The 18902-nt window shown below is 33.8% G+C and overlaps 1 protein-coding gene across 2 annotated transcripts in view; it reads right to left on the minus strand.

The window, feature by feature from the left end:
* The window catches only part of LOC150098748 (putative serine incorporator), a 245919-nt gene that overhangs the window by 132951 nt on the left and 94066 nt on the right, over nucleotides 1-18902 (minus strand). For both annotated transcript variants that reach the window (XM_090405622.1, XM_090405621.1), the window contains exon 6: nucleotides 10729-10814. In XM_090405622.1, the coding sequence (XP_090261748.1) occupies nucleotides 10729-10814 (86 nt within the window). The remainder of the gene's footprint in view (nucleotides 1-10728; nucleotides 10815-18902) is intronic.

An 18902-nucleotide genomic window follows, 5' to 3' on the forward strand; every position in this document is an offset into this window, starting at 1 on the left:
ACTTTAAGTATTCATTAAAACAGCTCTTAGCATTATGGCAGAAGCAAGAGAAAAACTCCAAGATTTATCTTTAAGAAAAGCAAAGAATTTTGGAGTGCTATGATAAGTTGCCCAAAATGAGTCAGCATAGTATGGCTGTACATTTAAAAATTTCATAACCACTCTTGTGTAAGATCTTAAAAAACAGATCAGACAACGAAACTTCAGCTCTTACTTACTAATGAGAACATGGATCGGAAGAGAGCCCGATTTTGTAAAGATACTGAAGTGGAATCACTATTAAAAATTTGGTTTAGTAATGTTCGTGAAATGAATGCTTCGATTAATCGGCCTTTGATGTGTCAAAAAGCAGAACTTGCAAAAACAAAGGACAAAGAAAATTTCACCACAACTAATGGATGGTTTAACAGGTGGAAAAAGCAAGAGAATATTGTGTACAAGCGTATTCATGGTGAAGAAAAAAGTGCTGTTTTTTTTTTATTTTATACATATCAGCTGATGCGTGAATTAAGATTGAGTGGCCAAAAATTATTGCTGAATATTCTCCCGAGGATATTTACAATGCAGATGAAACAGGACTATTTTCGTGCAATGCCTGAGCATACTTATTTGTTTAAAAATGAAAATACTAAAGGATTTAAATCTTCAAAAGAGTGACTGACAGTTCTCTGTTGTACTAATATGAAAGGTGAGAAACGAGAGTTCCTAGTGATTGGAAAAAATAAAAATCCCCATGTTTTAAAGTTGTTAAAAAATTTGCCTGTTGACTACTGTTCTAGTGCAAATGCTTGGATGACTAATGACATTTTGAACAATTGGTTAGTTAAGAGGGATCTTAAATTAAAGTGAAAAATTATCTTGTTAGTAGACAACTGCACTGCACACACAATTTATTGTTAATGAAAATCAAGGTAATTTTTTTGCCTTTGAACACTACATCGTTAATTCAATCATGTGACCAGGGCATCATACAAGCTTTTAAAGCTTATTATGGCAGAGAAGTTTGTGCGAGAATTATAGCTGAACTTGATTATATAAAAGAGCAATCTTATGCAAGTGCAATTGCAAAAAAGATTTCCCTTCTTGATGCATTGCATTTGGTAGCAATGTCATGAAGCAAGTCTCAGAGAATATTATTGAAAACTGCTTCCAAAAAGGTGAATTTTTAAAGACAAACTCTGAAACTTCCAAAGAATTTGAATATCTTACATATGAAATTTTTGATAAAACACCAGACGGTATGTCAAAAGAAGAATTTGAAAATTGGTTGGATATTGATAACAACGTTGAAGTGGTAGTTACAATGACAGTGTTCAGAAATGTGTTAAGCTGTTTCCAATGAGAACTTTCATAGAAGAAAGTGAACCTAATAGAAGTATAGAAGAACAAATTTTAGAAGCTCTACAGATACTTCGTCGCAGTGTGCAACACAGAGCGACAAACTTCGAAACACATGAGTATGGGCAATTTATTCATGAACTATTATATTCGAACACATGACAGACAACACTGGATAATTTTTTAAAATGAATTTTATGTTGTTACTTATTAAAAAGTTGTTTATAATAATAAATTAAATTAAATAATGTTCATAACGATAAATTGAAATAAATGATGCAAATTTTTTATATCCTTTGCTTAATGTTATCAGCAATTTTGATAACAATGGTTATTATTATCGAAAAACAACTGTCCCAAAGTGATCACAATGAGCGGCATCTATTGTACACACACACACACTGAAAAGGCTTAGAAATGGAGGAAAGAGTATCATAAAAGGAATCAAAGATGATAAAGGTGTCATGAAAACTGAAGATAGGGATATCCTAAATGTCTGGGTTAATTACTTTGAAAGGCTGAAATGAAACAATTGGTGACAGAACCACTGTAGAAAATTTTCAAGAAAATGCGACCAGGAGTACATATCAATACTTGGAGTAGATAATTCCATCCAAACCTTGAAATGCAGAAAGACAGCTGGAGTGGATATTTGACCAGAAATAAATATGAAGGTATAAAAATTTTGCAGTGGCTACGCTGGATAATTCAGATGGCCTGGTCAGAAGGTTGGATATCAGATACTTGGAGTAGAGTAGAACTCTCAATAGTTTCCCATCTATAAAAAAAGGGGAATAAAGCTGAATGTGAGAATTACAGAAGAATTTGTGAACAAGTGCTTAGTGCTCCAGGTAAGATTTATGCAAGCATACATAAAAAGAGGCTGAGAAAAATTGTGGAAATGGGAGAAGCCTAAATTCAGGCCAATTAGAGGGTCTTGAGGTTTTTTTTTTTTTTGTTGACAGTTTTTCTACTTGGTTATACTATAAATTAAAGATACCAAGAAATTATATTCTTGGCTTAATCCCTTATCCAAGTGTAAGCAAACAAAGTTTACATGTAAAGTAACTTCATGCCTGGGCAACTCGTATATACAGGCTAATGACTTCGCATCACTTGCCTTAGTATCCCATAATGCAAAGCACATATCCTTATGGACATGTATATACTATGCATTATGGGAAGGTTCACCACTCAGACCAGTTTCGACCTTTATTGAAGTCTCATCAGTTTGTTAATGGATGTGTGTATCTTTCGGAGTTCGATAAAGGACTATTGTGGTACCCGTCTGGCTGGAGACTCGATTTCGAAAACAGCAGAGATGACTGGTTTCTCAAATGGTGAGATATCCCAGGTGTGAAATCAGTGGAAAAATAACCCACATTGCTTGTCTAAGAGGTGTAACTGTGGTCCTAAGAGTCTGTCAAGAATGAGATCATCTGAGAAGGCTGTTCCTGACCTGTATCTCACCAAAATATGCACAAAGAATTGAAGAGGAATGATATTGGCAGTTGCATGCCTATACAAAAACCACTGATTTCTGCAAAGAACAGGAAAGTCTGTTTGCAGCTGTGTCAAGAACACATGCCTAGACACCAGACCAGAAAAAAAGTAATGTTGTCTGATGAGTCACGTTACACCTTATTCTGTACTGATGGCAAGCAGAGTTTTGCAGGAGCACCACAAAGCAATAAGTCCATCTTGCCTTGTAAACACAACTCAAAGTTCTGTAGGTGGTGTCATGGTGTGGAGCATGTTCTGTTGATGCAGAACAGGTCCCCTGATGTTGCTGAAAGGTCAGGTGTCCTCCAAGGAATATCTGAACTTTGTTGCTGATCAATTCCATTCTGCAATGCTGACTTTTAATCCAGCAGGTGACAGTTGTTTCATGAACAACAGTGCTACTGTTCTCATGCAACAATTGTTCAGCAGTGATTCAGCGAGCATGACAGCAACTTCCATGATCTTCCCTGGCCACCAAAAAACCTGGATCTCGACCCCATTGAGAATGTATGAAATGTGTTAGAAAAACAGATCAGGAAGCAAAGTCCTCTTCCATCAAATCTGAGCCAGTTAAAGGACTGTCTGGTGAATGCATGTTATGTTCTGGATATAAATGCAATCCAACACAAAAGCTATGCCAAACCACTTATGTATTGTAATTCAGGCTAAAGTATGATATTAAATATTAAATAAATGTTTCTAATTCACTGGCTGGTATGTGTAACATGCTTCATTGTCAATGGATATATACTACTTTTTACATCCTATTCCTTTCTGGTTAAATAGTTTGATCAATGCAGACTGCATATAATTCAAAAAATCATGTCTAATTTTTATTGCACAGGAGTACAAATTATTTTTATTTTGGCTGCTGTGAACTTTCTTACACAGCTGTTATAAGAAAAAGCTTTCTGTCCCATTCCAGTGCCAACAAAATAATTCTCAAACATACTTGGTTTCTTAGTAGAAGATACAGAAATTTTGGTGGTCTTCTCAGGAAGAAGTATCTTTTTTGTAGAGGGCTGAGGACCACCTTTATATTGTGAAACTATTTGCAACACATTTTTTTTTAATGTTTTTTAAACAATCATTAATCCACACAGGATTAATACATTACTCTCCTTGTTCAGGTGAAAACATCAAATTATGATTAAAAAAGGAGTCAGCACACATATGGGCTTTGAATAACACAAAGATTATATTCATAACCAAGTATCAGATAAATCAGGTCTTCAATTTTTCCAGACAGTGTATCTGTAAACAAAACTAAATTCCTCCATAAAAGCCATTTTTGTCCTGGAAAGACTAGATAAGGAAAGCTAAAACTATTATATGAATCATATCTAAACAAACAAAAACTATCTTAAACTGTTTGAGGGTGATAGTGCCTCCATGAGGGTAGAGGCCTGAAGTGCCTTGAATAAATACCATGTTTGGTCTCTATAACAAGGTTTCTTGACTATTTAACTCTATGTCCATAGTGTACTGATCTAATTTTTATACATACATATTCACAAGAATATAGTAATTTTATTGCTGCAATTATTTAAACCAGAAACTAACTGGTCATCATCATCACATGATCATCAGGTGAAATTACAGCAAGGAATGTTAATCCTATTTACTGAGATGAGCCATGTGCTACCTAGTGGGTGGTTACAATAAATAAGATTACAATTAAGGTCTAAATGTACTGATCTACTATAGATTTATACTGTGGATAGATTAATCCCACTCAAAACTTTCCCATTTCTGAAGGATGATACCTTCTTCAAGTGCCATCCCCTAGTAGGAGGAGGTTGCAACCATGTCATGGAACTTTTTTCTTTCTTTTGCTGCTCTGGAACATTTGTGATAATTCAAGCCAGTCTAGTCCTTAATGCCTTCAAACCATATTCTCCACTCTCTTTTTCCCTTCTAATATTGGTTTCTGAATGCCTTCTTATCTAATGGGATATCCAAAATATTTACGTTTTTGCTCTTTAATGATTTTCATTAATGTTCTTTTCATTTTTGCTTTCTTTAAAATCTCTTCATTTTCATTTTTCGCTTTCTCTGTCCATGAAATTTTCAGCATTCTTCTGATGGTCCACATTTCGAAAACTTCTGTTTTTTTTTTCTCTGCTTTTTTATTTAGCATCTAAGTTTCATTATTGTAGAGAATGCTTGACCAGATATAGCACTTTATTAATCTTGTTCTTGTGTCTATATTAATGTCTCCAGATGTTAGAACAGTTTCATACCAATGAAGGTTTTTCTTGCTATCTCTATTCTTCTTATTTAACTACTGTTATTCATAAATAGTAGATCTGAAAAAGCTCTACAACACTATGATAATGCTTTTTATATCATTATTCTATTTTACTTGCATGTAACCCCCCCTTTTTTTTTTAAAGCACTAGTTAAGACAACCAAACTCAGCCAAACATTCTACTCTGAAAAATAATATTTACAATTGTTCTGGTTTAGTAATTTTATTAAGACAATGTGGAAACTGGAAGCATAATTTCTAACCTAGTTCTGAAGAAAGCTGACAAATTAGAAAATAAAAACAATTAAATCAACTGTAGAATAATTGCAAACACAAAAGCAAGAATATATTTGATTCACTTATATTTTTAGAAGATTCATTTTTTAACTTAACTGTTAGAGATGTAGTTCCATAGTCTACCATAAATTAATAACTTCTGTTTCAAATTTTATGGATTAGCCTCTGAGAAAATAGCAACTGTTAGTGCTCAGTGGTTACTTCATAAAATAAATCATGAATGTGCTTGGACTGACAGCAACTGTTGTAAATATTTCTTCAATGTATTACAAATTCATTTATGTTTAAAATATTTGATATCACCACTGTGCATAAACTTTAATAACTACTAGTTCTGTATATTCTCAGGAAGTTAATTGTAAATACTACTGTAGATATTATAAACAAAGCAAACTTACATCAATCAAAAGTAAAACAGTTAAAAACATAACAGCTGAATAACTAAACTGACCATGCAACCAATGAAAAACACCACCTATCACATCCCAACTCTGCAGAATTTTAAATATCTAATTAGAGAACTAAATATGGTAGAAAACGAGACCTTGATTCTTGCGCCATCTAGCTGATTGAATAAATTCAAATGTTTGCTTAAATTCTTGAATGTAACATATGAACTTTCGCTTTGTTGCTAGAGAACATGGTGCCTTTTCATTTGTAGCATGGCAAGTTAGATTTGACTTGCACGCTCTTTTCTTCTGAACAGCTTTAAAGTAGCCTGAAATATTTTCCCTGGGCCAACCATCTCTCCTACATAACAAATACTAAAAGGCACAGTAAATCTTATGTGCGTGCACTTGTGCAACACACACTAGTTTTCTTCTAGGAGAGATGCAATAGTTTATGTGACTGAAGAATTACATCAATTTTGTTTAGGATGGTGAAGACTGCATTTGTGTTGTATGATTTTATGGATAATGTGTTTAATATACAAGCATGTGCTGAAAAGTTGTGATAATCACCATGAAGGAATCAATGTAGAGCCATATAACTTACACATTATTCTACATATTCCCACGAAGTGTTATACACTTGTTACAATGCTGCTGCATCATTTGCAATCCTCTGAGGAAAAAAAGTATTTCCTTTGTTGCACAAACCAGTCCTTTTTGTTCTAGGTGTTTATCAGAACTTTTCTTCATTTCATACAAGTAAAATGAAGGTAGAGTGATTGTATCACAAATTTTTTCTATGCTAATGAACTACTTAATGAAGCATTTTAAACAAAGAAGTTCCAAACTTTGTCCCCCCCCCAAACACACACCCCCATACACAAATATGGCTGAGACATGTGTATGGGATGGGGGGAGGAAGAATCCCCCACTTGATATATATTATGCATTTTACAAGATCAGGAAAGCTTAAATAAAACATGGATAATAGATATTTTTGAAGTATGGAACCACTGGAAAATAATTCCAGCCTTATTGAAAATGTCATTAAGATATACTGCAGAATCCACTAAAAAATGCTATTAAGAATTTATCTTTTCACTACTCCATCAGACCTTCAAAAATCAATCTCAGGATTAAATTTAATGATGGAGTCAAACTCCTGCTTCCCATTTTTAGAAACAGGATTGATGCAAATGGATGGATCTCTCTAATTTGCTATCAATAGAAAATTAACTCACAGCAGAGACATATCCACAATTCCTGTCATCCTGGATATTAAAAACATTGCATAGAGTCCATATGCATCATTAACATTCTCTAAAAGATAACATTCTTCAACAAATATTAAGTTCACCTCAATTCAAAAGATGCTCAATATAAATTTTCCTTTTCAAGATTGAAGATATCCAAAATATTAGCATTCCAACATCCAGAATCTCCCAGAAGTGTCTTCAAACTTACCCCAAAACTATCAGCTTTTCCATTGTCCAGAAAAAGCCAGAGAGATGCTCTCAGCCTCTAATACACAAAGAACACAATCTGAGAAACTCCAGTCTCAAAGGGCATTGCCATTAAAAGCAGTTCACCAGGAGCCTTAGACAATGTTAAGCTTTAATATATACATGTTCAACCATAATCTAATAATTCCAGTCCCATTGAAAATGTCATTAAGATTTACTGTAGAATCCACTAAAGGATGCTATTAAGAGATTTATCTTAATACCATCATCTTTACACTACTCAATCAGCCCAATTACATAAGAATAATACATTATTTTCCTAGTTCTGGAGAAGCTGTCTTGAAGGATATCTATAACTTCTCTCTACCAGTAACCTGGAAGTGCAGTTATTTTCATCATAGCTCCATTTTTATACTAATAAAAATTGGAATAATGAATATAAAAAAATTTTAAAATGAGGTCCATTCAGAATTTACTGCCAAATAAGATATGGGAGAGGGATCACACATGTGTAGTAGCATAGAGTGATTCATTAGCTAGCTGATGACCATTTTATTTTCATTCTATTGTCATTTGTTGTCATCATCAAATTCCTGATATGTACCCTTACAAGGGTGTATAGAATGATAGTCTTCATGAAAAAGTTACAATATTACTAATTTCCAATCGACAATTTTCCTCCAAATTCATCTGTTTTATATATATATATATCAATACTCCAAAATTATTAGATCTTATATTTCTGTCTTCGAAGGTACTTTTAACTGTATTAATCCAGTTACATCTTGGTTTTCCCATGGGGCTTTTTCTTGCAACAAACATGCTTTGTTAATGTTTCCTTTCCCATTATGTTTATGTGACCATACGACCTAAGATTAGTTCTACTAATACATTACTCAATGTAATAATGGCATTCAGCTTTGAAATAAGGTTGGATCATTAATATTCCCTATTTCTATTTATTTTACATCACTGAAATGAATCTGCCTTTGATAATTATTTGTATTTCATAATGCAATTGTATGCCTTAGTATTATCAAAACCACAATGTGGATGCTTATACATAGAAATCAGATATATTTTAAAAATAGTAACTTGCTAATTATTTAAATTACGGGGATATTAAATAGCACATTATTTCAAAGCCGAATAAGAAACTCAAAGATCAGAATCAAAGAGTTTCATGCCAAACATAGTAAACTATAAAAATTTTGGCAGATTGTAGCATAAGCTAAAGCACATAGTTCAACACTAGGGCAACTCGTTGCAAAGGTGAGTAAAATTCTGATCACTATTCTTAGTATTACCCATAATGTAAAACACATCTCCTAGGAGATGTATGATGTTATACATTATGGTGGAGGTCACTACCCAGACTGGTTTCGACCTTTATTGAGGTCTCATCAGTGAGTAGGTAGACCAGGTAATACTGAGGTTATAGTGAAAAGAACTGAGTTTCTTATTCGGCTTTGAAACAATGTGGGATTTAATATCCTCTTAATTTAAATAATGTTACATCGCTGAAGTGAAGCCTATTGACTCTTTTATTTAAGTAATTTATGGATGCACTTTTTTGACAACTCGTATAGCAAAGTATATAAGTTCTTTTCGCTATAACCTCAGTATTACCTGGTCTACCTACTCACTGATGAGACCTCAATAAAGGTCGAAACCGGTCTGGGTAGTGACCTCCACCATAATGTATAACATCATACATCGCCTAGGAGATGTGTTTTACATTATAGGTAATACTAAGATTAGTGATCAGAACTTTACCCACCTTTGCAATGAGTTGCCCTAGTGTTGAACTATGTGCTTTAGCTTATGCTACAATCTGCCAAAATTTTTATAGTTTACTATATTCAGCATGAAACTCTTTGATTCCGATTTTTGAGTTTCTTATTCGGCTTTGAAATAATGTGGGATTTAATATCCCCTTAATTTAAATAATGTTACATCGCCGAAGTGAAGTCTATTGGCTCTTTTATTTAAGTAACTTGCTAACCTTGTTACTGTAATTCTTAGGGAGTTGAAAAGAAATGTGTGGATATATTATGTCTATTTACATATCAATGTAATATAATCACTGTACTAGCAGCAGTCATGTTTTAACATGAAGCTGAAATGGTTTCATATGAGAACATGGATTAATTTTAAATTGCAATTTCAGAAAAATTTTGATATGCATTTTTATCTACGCTTTCCAAGGAAGAACTGCGAAATTAATATTAAAGGACATACAATGTGTCAACCATTTGTGTATCAGTGAAAGTGCTATATGCTCCAAGTAATGGAAGCCAGAAGGATATGCTCCATAAAAGTGAGATGAAATCTACAATAAAATTACTTTCTTTGGAACCTCCTTAAGAACTATGCAATTAACTGTACTACTTTGTGAGAGATTATCTTCGTGGCATACCTCAGAAAAATTAAGGAAAGAGCTCTATCAACCTTCTTGTTAAGGGATTTGTGTAAGTATAATTGAGTAGATCTTCAGTTTCTTTTGTTATACAGTCTCTCTTATGTAAGCAAAGACTGAATAAATAAGTAAACAAAAGATGGGTGGGTGGAGAAACAGTCATTAAGGTAACTGCTAAGGAAAAAGTTCTCATATGGTTAAATGAAACTATTAGCTGAATGCTATGTTCCTTTTTTTTTTTTTTTTTTGGATCAATTGCAGAGCCATATTATCAACAAATATTAAAAACAAGTTGCCATTTTTAGCATTCAAGAATATGTGCAAGCAGAGCTATTCTAATGTGGTATAGTCACAAACAGAATGGATAATGAAAGGTTAGCAAAGCAGATGAAGATCTAGATGGACCAATGCAGTTAGAAGTATCTTGTATGGCTGAAATATAAGCTTTGCAAATTCATTTGTTGTCTTCTCAAATAATTTATAAATCTTACCAGTTGCAAGATTCGTGGTGTGATACAATTTTTGTTGGCAGAAAACAATAGTGTTGCAAAAATCACTGACGACTGTGTAAGGTTTACATTTCTAATGTAATAAGTGACAGTGGGGTTAGGTAATGTGTCATTTGTTTAAATAAGAGCACAGCGATGTTCACGATGAAGAGTGCAGTGGTCGGCCAAGTGTTGTGATAAATGATTTAGTGGAAATAGTGAACACGAAAATTCATCAGTATCACAGTTTCAGAATTATGGAACCTTATTTTGAATTCCCGGAAGACTTGCTATGCTACCATGCATGTGCAATCTGTCTCTCATATCTGATTTGATAGTAAATTCTGAATGGCCTTTACTTTCTAGACACTCCTCATATTGCCATGCATCCAAACCAATATATGCAAGTAACAATTAAAAGTATTTAGTTAACTGAAGGATTATCACCTAATGATGAGTCACAAAATATAATAGTAACACAGTGCATCAAAATAACATTCTTGAGCAACTCAAAATAATTAAGTGTACATTATCATTTATAGAAGATAACTTAATATGCTAATAATTAACCACTTACTGCTCCAGCATTTCCATAATAAATATAAAACAATACGACTGCAGTAATAGCCAAGGCATAGTGAAGAAATGTGAAGAACACTAAGGCTAAAATAAAAATGTTACATTTGTAGAACTCATTTAATTATAAATTGCAAATATGCATAACTTTTTTTAGTAAGTCAACTTTAAAAACTACAATAATAAATTATCAAAATTCTATACTATATTCTTCAAAACACAGTAATTTGAAAAATGACAAAAAAAAGTAATGCTGTAGGATAAAGAAAATCTGAATGATAAAAGTGAAACAAATAAAAAACAAGATATTAATTTATTAAGCAGTGTATATTCTTACTCCCTATAAGGGAATAAAAGGTGTGAGCTGATTTTTTTATTTAAAAAAAATTTTTTTTTATTATATTAAATTGAATTTTAAGCCAGCATCTTCAAAGCACAACTACTTATTAAAATACATAAACAACAATGAGTAGAGGAAACAATTTAAATTGTAACAGACAAAAGACCTAAAATTCTAACTAGGTTGGAGTTAGATGACTTCCTCTCAAACGTTTGGCCAGATAAATGTATGAAGAGCATAGCTACTGCCGACTAAAATCTATTTGCAATGACCTCCATACAGTATGGTGGTTTTCTGAACAAGGATCTGCTAGTCCTTATTTGCCATAATGATGGTAGCAAGATATTTGTGTTTTCTGATGCAGATATTAAAAGATCTTCCTATTTCTCTATAGCAGGCAAAGTTTTGGTCAAATGACACTTCATACATGATGTGAAAGATGCATGATATGAAAGATGGAGTTTCTTTGGTAAGAGATCAGGATTTGCTAGTTTGAAGTGTAGTTTGAATGTGGTATGAAGGTTATATTTCTTTATTGGAAGTTTTTCCACTTGGTTAAATCCTTTATCCAAGTGTAATTAAGTCATATTAGGTCAAGTTTGCACCTAAGCTATTTTCAGGACTGGGGCAACTCGTATATAGAAGCTTATGACTTCACATCACTTGCCTTAGTATCCCATAATGCAAAGCTCATATCTTATGAGTATATATAATGCTATGTGCTTTGCATTATGGGATACTAAGGCAAGTGATGTGAAGTCATAAGCTTCTATATATACGAGTTGTCCCAGTCCCAAAAATAGTTCAAGCACAAACTTGTTTGCTTACATTTGGATAAAGGATTAAACCAAATATATAATTTCGTGATATCTTTAATTTATAGTTATATTTCTTTAGTTCTTCAGTGATTTTTTCCAATGATATCGTTGATACAGCATCTCATTCAAGTAAAACATTGCTCTCATGTGACTGCACATGTTGACATCATAGTGTTATAGGTGTGAACAAATCTCCAGAGAATAAATATTTTTTATCCACAGCACTGAGAATTTTGCTATATAAAAGAGTATGTTAGAATGTATTGTCTTGTAGTGTAGTAATATCACAGACAAAAATAAAGTTAATCAAAAGTCAAACTGTCAAAGACAAGAAACATCAAAAGCAATCTCAATAGACTACTGAACAAATACAATAAAGCTATTTAGACCTAATTTTTAGAAAACATGCCCAAATAAATATTAAAATAGACAACTGAGCAAGCAAAGCTTTTATTTTTCTTCTTCTTCACCCATAGTCTATGTTGACCACTGGTGCACTCTAAAAGTGATAGTCCTAACATACTCTCTCTCTCTATAGTAGTTTCTGTCTTGGGATCTCTTTAACAAAAGAATTAGTCCACTTTCTAATATTATTTATCCAGGAGATTCTAGGTTGTTCCCAATGTCTTTTACCAGAAGTTAAGCTCTCTAGTGCTAATTTAGGTAAGCTAACTGATCTAGCTATGTGACCCAACTACCAGAGCTGTTTCCAATGTATTTTAGTAATGATATTTTCTTGGTTTCTAACAATGGGGCAGATTTTCCTTCTAATCTCGTCATGAGTTATGTGTGCTGTATATGGTATCATCGAAAGTTTTCTGTAGCACTTCCACTAAGGCCAATAATCTTTTCACATCTTCATTTAGTAATGTCCAACTCTAACATCCATATAGTAAGACAGTTAACAAGGATATCAATGAGGTAGTCTTGAAGCTAGCTGTATTTCATTGTCCTTCCAAAGTGGCTGTAATCTCTAAAGGGCAACAGCTGCTTTAGCAATGCATGCTTTAATGTCATGCCTAGACCTGTCATCTCTGTTATGTACACTTCCGAGTAGGTGAATCTTTTTACTTCTTGCAATTTTTCATCATCAACTAAAATTATCATAGAGTTATTGCCTAAAGACATCATTTTGATTTGTGCATGCTGATATTTAATTCATAATCACTGCCTTAGAAACTCTTAATTCTTGCAACTGCTGTTCATTCTCTGGTATGTACTAAGTCAATGTCCTCAGAAAATCTAAGATTACTGAAGTTTTCTGTGCCATTGTAATTCCAATATCACTGTTTTCAAGGCTAAGTTCATTATATATTCCAAATAAAGGTTAAAAAGCATTGGCAAAAGTATGCAGTCTTGACACATACCTCTTTCCAATTAGAAAGGCTTGCTGTAGTTGCAAATAATTTCTATTAACTTTTAATAAAGCTTGTATAGCAGGACAATTTTTAGCAAAGATAATTATCATTATTGTACAAACACCTGCGTGAAGTCTGAGGACTCATTGTGTGGAGATCCAATTTATCCACATAATCATCTCTCCTTGAACCCATTAACAGGCAAAGCACCACCAACTAACTCTAGCAACCCATTCCATTCATTCGCAACTCTCCAAGCGAAAAATCTAGTCCTCACACCTCTACTAATCACACTTTTACTCAATTTCTAGAGATGGCCTTTTGTTCTTCCCCCTCTATCTAAGTGTTCTAAAGCATTTCTCCTGCTTCAATCCTATGAAACCCTTTAAGTAACATAAATGTGTCTCATATACCCTCTTTTTTCACCTATCAACCAGCTTCTGCAGTCTACACACTCTCACTCTATCCTCATAAGGAACATTCCATAGACTGCTCACCCCTGGATCCTCTCAACCACTTCCTCATCCCCAAGAAATCCAGGAGACTAGACTTGAGCACAGTACAAATGTGGACATATCAAGGCCTCCTAAAGAAGAATAACAACTTCCTTATCTCTACTTGTTAGTGTTCTTCAACACCCAAGTAATCTTCTAAGCTGCCTTAGCAATATGTCCCCTACACTTCAACTCTATCTATTACCACTACCCCTAAACATCACTTCTTTTATGTTGAAAGTTTATTTTTCACTTGGTTAGAGTATAATAAATTTAGTTTAATCCTTCATCCAAGTGTGAGCAAACAAAGTTTGCACCTGAAAGTATCTTCAGGACTGGGGTAAGGTGGTACGACACCAGGGCACTCCTTGTAAAGGTGGAGCAAGCTACCAACACTCCTATCTTAGTATCTCCCATAATGCAAAACATCTCCTTGCGGATATGTCTAATGTTATGCATTAAGGGAAGGGGCACAACCCAGACTAGTTTCAACCTTTATTGAGATCTCTTCAGTGGGAGCCAGGACCAAGTGGAGATACCAGGCAGAAGCATTAGCAGGTCATCTCTACCTATAGGAGTGTTGGTAGCTTACTCCACCTTTGCAAGGAGTGCCCTGGTGTTGTACCACCTTACCCCAGTACTGCAGATACTTTCAGGGGCAAACTTTGTTTGCACACACTTGGATAAAGGATTAAACTAAATTTATTATACTCTAACCAAGTGAAAAATAAACTTTCAACATCTTTCTCTAAATCCAGAATAATTTATTAAAAAAGTGGCACACCATTTGGCAACTCCTATAGGTAGAGATGACCTGCTAATGCTTCTGCCTGGTATCTCCACTTGGGCCTAGCTCCCACTGAAGAGACCTCAATAAAGGTCGAAACTAGTCTGGGTTGTGGCCCTTCCCTTAATGCATAATGTTAGACATATCTGCAAGGAGATGTGTTTTGCATTATGGGAGATACTAAGATAGGAGTGTTGGTAGCTTACTCCACCTTTGCAAGGAGTGCCCTAGTGTTGTACCACCTTACCTCAGTCCTGAAGATACTTTCAGACGCAAACTTTGTTTGCTCACACTTGGATAAAGGATTAAACTAAATTTATTATACTTCTTTTATGTATTAGGCCTAGTGGCCCAATTAAATTCAAAACTGGAAATCCCACGGAATAGGTTGGTCAATCCTTATTCCCAGAGTGTCCTATGCCTGTAGATGCGCGTGCTCATGAAGCCGGTTTGCTGTTCTGGGGAATGCAACACCCCGAGTTTCTGGGTGAACCCCCCCCCCACCAACCTAAGTATGAGACTGGCTAACTCACCTTTCATCACAAGAGACCAGATATAGGTTCCTCATGTGACAGACGGCAATCTAACCGAGGTCTTTCTGACCAAAGCGCTTCGTCTACACAGCGGTATTCAACCTTTTTTACTACGCAAGCTACTTTTCTATAAAAAGTTATTCGGTGATCTACTCTCTTATATAGAAGTTATTTGGCAATCTACTCTCTTCTATAGAACACATTCTCCCAACCTGATATCTGATTATGCACAAATAAACAACTAAAAAAAAATACACAACTAAAAACTTTATTTGTGTATTTAAAAATTTTTTTATCAATTTAAATTATTTTAATACAACCAAAAAAAAAAAAAAAAAAAAAAATATATATATATATATATATATATATATATATATATATATATATTCGAATAAAATATTTATTTCTGTTTTGGAAAACCAAAGCTAGAAAAAAACAAGACTGATTACAAACTCACCAGTTACAGGAAATGCTGGTTGATTAAAAAAAAAAAAAAAAAAGTTCATACGAAATTTGGCATTGTTTGGACCTTGCAATATTTTCATAGTCAAGTTGATATGAAGAAGTGGCCAATCGCAGATAATCATCCAAATGATCATTTGTAATTTGGTTTCTAAATTGAGTTTTTATGACAGTTATATTTGAAAAAGCGAATTCTGACAAGCATGTTGATCCGAAACACAACAGAATTTTTCCCGCAATATCAGTTAATATTGGGAATTTTTCATGTGCATGACTTCATTTTTTATTGATTTTAAATGTAAACTATTCTGAATGTTTATTATCTCAAGTTCTACTTGAGCTTGGTTTATATCAAACAGCCCACTACTTTTATTTGAAATTTCTGTGATGTTCAAGTTTTCTTGAAATGGATTATTGATAAAAGATACAATCATTTCAGTTTTATTAAAATCTTTAAATCTTGAATTTATTGCTTCCTCAACTAATTCTATTTCACGAATAAATTCTTTTAAATCATAGTGAAGCATTTTGTTCAAAAAATTTTAATAAATATGGGAGATGTCTAAATTCGCGGTCATTTATATTTTTCTTTAATAAAAGTAAGTATTGTTGGAAAGTTTTTATTGAACTTAAAATGTCAATTAAATTTTTATCTCTATCTTGTAACTCTAAATTTAAATTGCTTAATTTTGTACAGAAATCTACTAAAAACGATAAGTGTAACAGCCATCTTTTATCACTCGATTGTGGATAAATATCTCCTTTTTCATCAAGAAAATTTTTTATATTGTTAATTAATACAAGAAATCTTTTTAAAAATTGACTTCTGCTGAGCCAGCGAACATTATTGTACAACAGAAGTTCCCTATCATCATCTGCCTGTAATTTAAATACCCACCATTGCAGGGCTTTTCCTCAAACAGAATTTACAATTTTAAATGTAATATCCAAAACATCTTTTGTGTTTAATCTTTTACTACGCAGTACTTGTTGGTGAATAATACAGTGGTACGTTAAAAAATCTGGATATTTGTCATCGTTTTTATATAATGAAATGAAGCCTGATTTATTACCTATCATTGCAGGAGCACCATCAGTAGTAATAGACACAAGTTTAAAAAGCGGAAGTTTGTGTTGTTTCACAAATTCATCAAATGCCGAAAAAATGTCTTCTCCCCTAGTCCTTCCCAATAATGGTATAATTTTTAAAAGTTCTTCTTTACTTGAATAATCTTGAAATACCATGTGAATAAATACCATTAACTGAGCAATATCAGTGAAGTCATTTGATTCATCAAATTGTAATGAAAATGCAATACACTGGTGAATCTGACATTAACCTGGCCTGGAAACTTTTCTCTGCCAATTGGAACTCTTCCTTTCGGCAATTTGAAACCTTGTCTGCAGCCTAGAAGTAGTCTCTCTCTCTCTCTCTCTCTCTCTAGCGACGTCTCAAACCGAGAAGCTCCTTTCTGGAAGGGGGGGAAACTCCTCTCTCAAGCAACGTGGATCCGGGCAATCTCTCTGACGGCGACTCCAGACCAGGCAGCCTCCTCTCTGAACAGCAATTCTGGAACCGGGACCCCTTCTGCTTGCTTCAGTCCCTTTTTTTATTAGGCCTCCTCTGAGACCTCGCATGAAGTTTGGCAACCCCCAAAGAATCGGTATGAGTCTTTCATCTTAAGTTTCAAGTTCGGCACGCCTTTTGTTCTCCTCCGCTTTCTTTTGATTGTAAGTTGCCAGCCATCGGAAAGCTGTTTGAACTCTTTTTGACTGACTTCGGAGATGTTTATTCTTAGAGCCTGCAAGCCTTTCTCATACATACAAGTTTCAATAATAATCTTTCTAATGCCGCCATGTATTAGCGACGATGAAAAAAACATTGCCTTTGTTTTTAACACTCTAACATATTCTTATTAAAGCAGTATATACAGTTAGCTTCAAAAGAGTTATTTACAAAAACATCTAATACAAACTATACCGAGAGAAACAAAGTTTATTTTTTTACAATATTCACATGGGACTTAACCTAAGTAAAAAATCAATGTAATGTGCTTTAGAATATTTAATATTTAAGCTACAGTCGAGTTTTTACACTTTGTTTATAATCGTATTCACTCGGCTTGCTGTTTGACTTCCACTAATCCAAATTAATTCATTTACATGGACTTATAAGAAAATTACTGATTTGATAATTTTAACGAAAAATAAATAAACAATAGCAACACACTTAAAGCGAATTAAAAATAATACAAAATAATGATACATAAAATATTATGTTTTCAGTATTAATTAAATTTGTAATTAAGGAGGAATACACAAGAGATCGACCAAAAATTGCTCTGCGATCGACGGGTTGAACACCCCTGGTCTATACCGACTAGCTACGGAGGCTCCTAAAATCCCTAGCTTCATCTATTTCCTGGAGTTCAGTTCCATCAATGTGGTACATGGCTTGTAATCTATCTCAAAATGCATAACTTTACTTTTAGTCACATTATCTATTGCCCATACTGACTGCCTATTTAAATCATCCTACAAGCTCTCTAATCACCTTGATTCACTATTACTCTACCTAATTTTGCACACCATCAGCAAACAACTGAATATTTCCTTTCAGGTTATTTTCTACATCATTTATATAAAAATTAAAGTAGTGATCTTAGCACTGAACACTGTGACACACTACTAGTCACCAGCTTTCCCATGGATTCTGCTCCACTATATACCACTTTTTGATATATGTCTAGCACCCACTCTCTTATTCACATAACCAGTGTCACATCCACCCCATTGGTTCTAATTTGTCTAACAGAGTTTCGTGTGGTATTCAGTCAAATGTTTTTATAAAATTATTTAGCAGAATCATCATGTAGCCATTTTCCTTATCCAACTTAGCTGTCACTCCATTATAAAAAGTTACTCAATTACTAAGGTAAGACCAACCTTTCACAAAGCCATATTGCCTCTCAGAGTATCATATTCCTATCCACCCATTCCTGAATTCTCTTTTTGATCAATTTTTCAGTACTTTTACCAGCACTCCTGAGATACTGATTGGTCTATAATTTGCTGCTGCAATCTTAGACCCTCCCTTATGCAATTGTTTCTTTCCACTTCATTGGAACCTTACTAGAGGTGAGACTTAAGAGCCTAGTCAGGGCTATTGTCAGTTCCCTTGCACATTTCCTCAAAATGCAAGCTGATATTCCATCTAATCCCACAGCTGCATTAACATCAAGATTCTGCAATATCCCTACAACCTCTTATTCATCCACCTCTGTTCCCATATAAGTTTGTCACATATATCACAGCATTAACCTCACTTGTATAATATACCCTTGCAAATAGTCACTCAGTAACTATTTTATCTGCTTCTGTCA

Source organism: Typopeltis vanoorti, chromosome 15 (assembly GCF_054136105.1).
Source record: "Typopeltis vanoorti isolate ZY-2024b chromosome 15, IOZ_Tvanoo_1.0, whole genome shotgun sequence".
NCBI classification, from domain to species: Eukaryota; Metazoa; Arthropoda; class Arachnida; order Uropygi; family Thelyphonidae; genus Typopeltis; species Typopeltis vanoorti.